General features: G+C 38.8%; 1 protein-coding gene across 1 annotated transcript; it reads right to left on the bottom strand.

The window, feature by feature from the left end:
• Positions 1 to 1,624: 1,624 nt before the first annotated feature.
• On the bottom strand, positions 1,625 to 2,101 carry LOC112838613 (large ribosomal subunit protein eL32). The gene has a single exon (XM_025891386.2). It carries the CDS (start codon positions 2,040 to 2,042, stop codon positions 1,635 to 1,637), a length of 408 nt encoding a protein of 135 aa, XP_025747171.1. The 5' UTR covers positions 2,043 to 2,101; the 3' UTR covers positions 1,625 to 1,634.
• Between the last annotated feature and the right edge of the window lie 244 nt (positions 2,102 to 2,345).

Here is a 2,345-nt window from a genome sequence, read left to right as displayed (position 1 = left end):
CTTATCCACTATGGACTGATATTTTTGTTAAATACAATAAAAATGTCACAATTGTGTCACTCTGTCATAAACATTTCTAGACTGACACTGTCACTTTTTGTACTTACCTTTTGGGACTGGTAACAGTTCGAGGACCACTGCCAATCCACAAACCAGACTTTGAGGGAGCACTGCCCCCAGAATACATACTTGGTTGAATTTTAAACTATTTTTTTAAATAAACACTCATTTCCTAAACATACATTTCTCCTTATATCCTAAGCATACATTAGGCTGTTCCCCCTTGTCCTCTCAATAATAGGAGGTTCCTTCATCTTTTTTATCTTCACTTCTGGGAATCCTGACAGGTTTCTGAGGGCCAATTCAAGCCATAACTCAGCTGGACAGTCATTTCTCCTTCTCAGACCAACGCAGCACTTTGTGTCTCCCAGACTACACAACATGGTTTTAGTTGTTTTTTTTTTGTTTTTTTTTTTTTTAAGTAATCTCCACATCCAACATGGGCTCCAATTCACAACCCTGAGATCAAGAGTTACGTACGTGCTCCACCAACTGAGCCAACCGGGTGCCCCTAAAGGCAATTTGTAAGAGACTTGACAGCCACTCTCTCGAAGTAATCAGATCTGTGCAGACTGAGGTAAGAAGTGGCATCTCGTTCTTCCAGGCAAAGGTGAGCTGCAACACGGTTCTAGTTTGTCCCCTAGTTCTCTCTACTTCATGTTCCTCTAGTAGCCAAAAGATATTGCGTGGTTTAAATGTAGGATGTTGGCAAACATCTGACCTCTCTTTTCTCATGTTCACCATTGGCCAGTGTGGATGAGTACTATGCAGTTCATCTTATGGCACTCATTTTTCTGGGAGCAATGTATGATGGTTAGTCATTCAACAAACATTTGTCCTTTTCCCAAAGTGTAGGAATTCTTAGCAAACGTGTGATGTAAATACAGTATATATAAATATAAAGTATAATCCTCATATACAGCTATACAAGGAATTTTATTCTGTGAAATACCATTAATTTTACCAGCACAGAGTACCAATTGTCCTATTAAATATAATGGACAAGTCTTTTTTCTTTAAAAATGTAGCAGAGTAAAAATATCTCCAGATGGATTAATAAGTGACCTTGTGCTAAGATATTATGAAATGAATTAGAAAAGATTGTGATTGCATTACTTTCATTTTAAGATCAAAGAGGTATTTTCCCTTAGAAAGAGTCAATATTTGATTTTACAAATAACCACAAAATTGGAACAAAAAGTAATATTATTCCAATGAAATTGTATTCAGGCATTACAAAATAGATTTTGCAGTTATCTGATTGCATTTCATTGTCAGTTGAACAAGAAATTCAGACTAGAAACCTTTCATTTCAAAACACAGTTTAACTGAGTTCAAGTTGGTTTTTGCAAACAAGCATTTTTCATTTTAAAAATTGTTAAACAGAATTGACCATCTTTGTAACTTTCCAGCTCCAAAATGCAAATAAATTGTCCTCTAGGTGCTCCTTGTGTATTGTTACAAAACTTACATCCTTTTCAGCTCTTTTATAGTCCCTTTTATGGCCATTAATTTTTTTTTTTTGTAGGTTTTATGGTTTTATTAACACAAATATGATGTGCACAACAAGCCGTCTATTCATTTTCTTCGCTGCGCAGCCTGGCGTTGGGATTGGTGACTCTGATTGCCAGCTGGGCTGCTCTTTCCACAATAGCTTTGCGGTTCTTGGAGGAGACATTGTGAGCAATCTCTGCACAGTAAGATTTGTTGCACATCAGCAGCACTTCAAGCTCCTTAACGTTGTGGACTAGGAACTTCCGGAAGCCACTGGGCAACATGTGCTTTGTTTTCTTGTTGCTCCCATAACCAATGTTGGGCATCAAGATCTGGCCCTTGAATCTTCTGCGCACCCTATTGTCAATGCCTCTGGGTTTCCGCCAGTTGCGCTTAATTTTGACATAGCGGTCTGACTGGTGCCGGATGAACTTCTTGGTCCTCTTTTTAACGATCTTGGGCTTCACCAGAGGTCTGAGGGCAGCCATGATGCCCAGTAACAGATGGCGGCCACCTCCACAGGCAGCGCCGAGAAAAAGCTGGCCATTAATTTTTAATTCTGGAAACATAGTCACTGTGTTTCTGGTTCTCTGGTGGGAGATAAATGTGATTTAGATCCTGTTTTATGTATGCTTGGGGGTTGATGGTTCTGATTGTATCCATTCCCCCAAGAGAAAAATTGCTGGTTTCCACAACCCCTTCCTGGCTGGTCATAAAACAGATTTTAAATAATGGCAATAAGCTATGAACGTCCTATAGTGCTCCAATTTTCAATTAAATGATCGCTGATG

This window comes from Callorhinus ursinus, unplaced genomic scaffold (genome assembly GCF_003265705.2).
Source record: "Callorhinus ursinus isolate GAN/ISIS: 27379988/994484 unplaced genomic scaffold, GSC_fseal_2.0 scaffold28, whole genome shotgun sequence".
NCBI classification, from domain to species: domain Eukaryota; kingdom Metazoa; phylum Chordata; class Mammalia; order Carnivora; family Otariidae; genus Callorhinus; species Callorhinus ursinus.
Note: the sequence above shows the minus strand (reverse complement) of the source record. Positions and strands in the feature narration are given on the sequence as shown.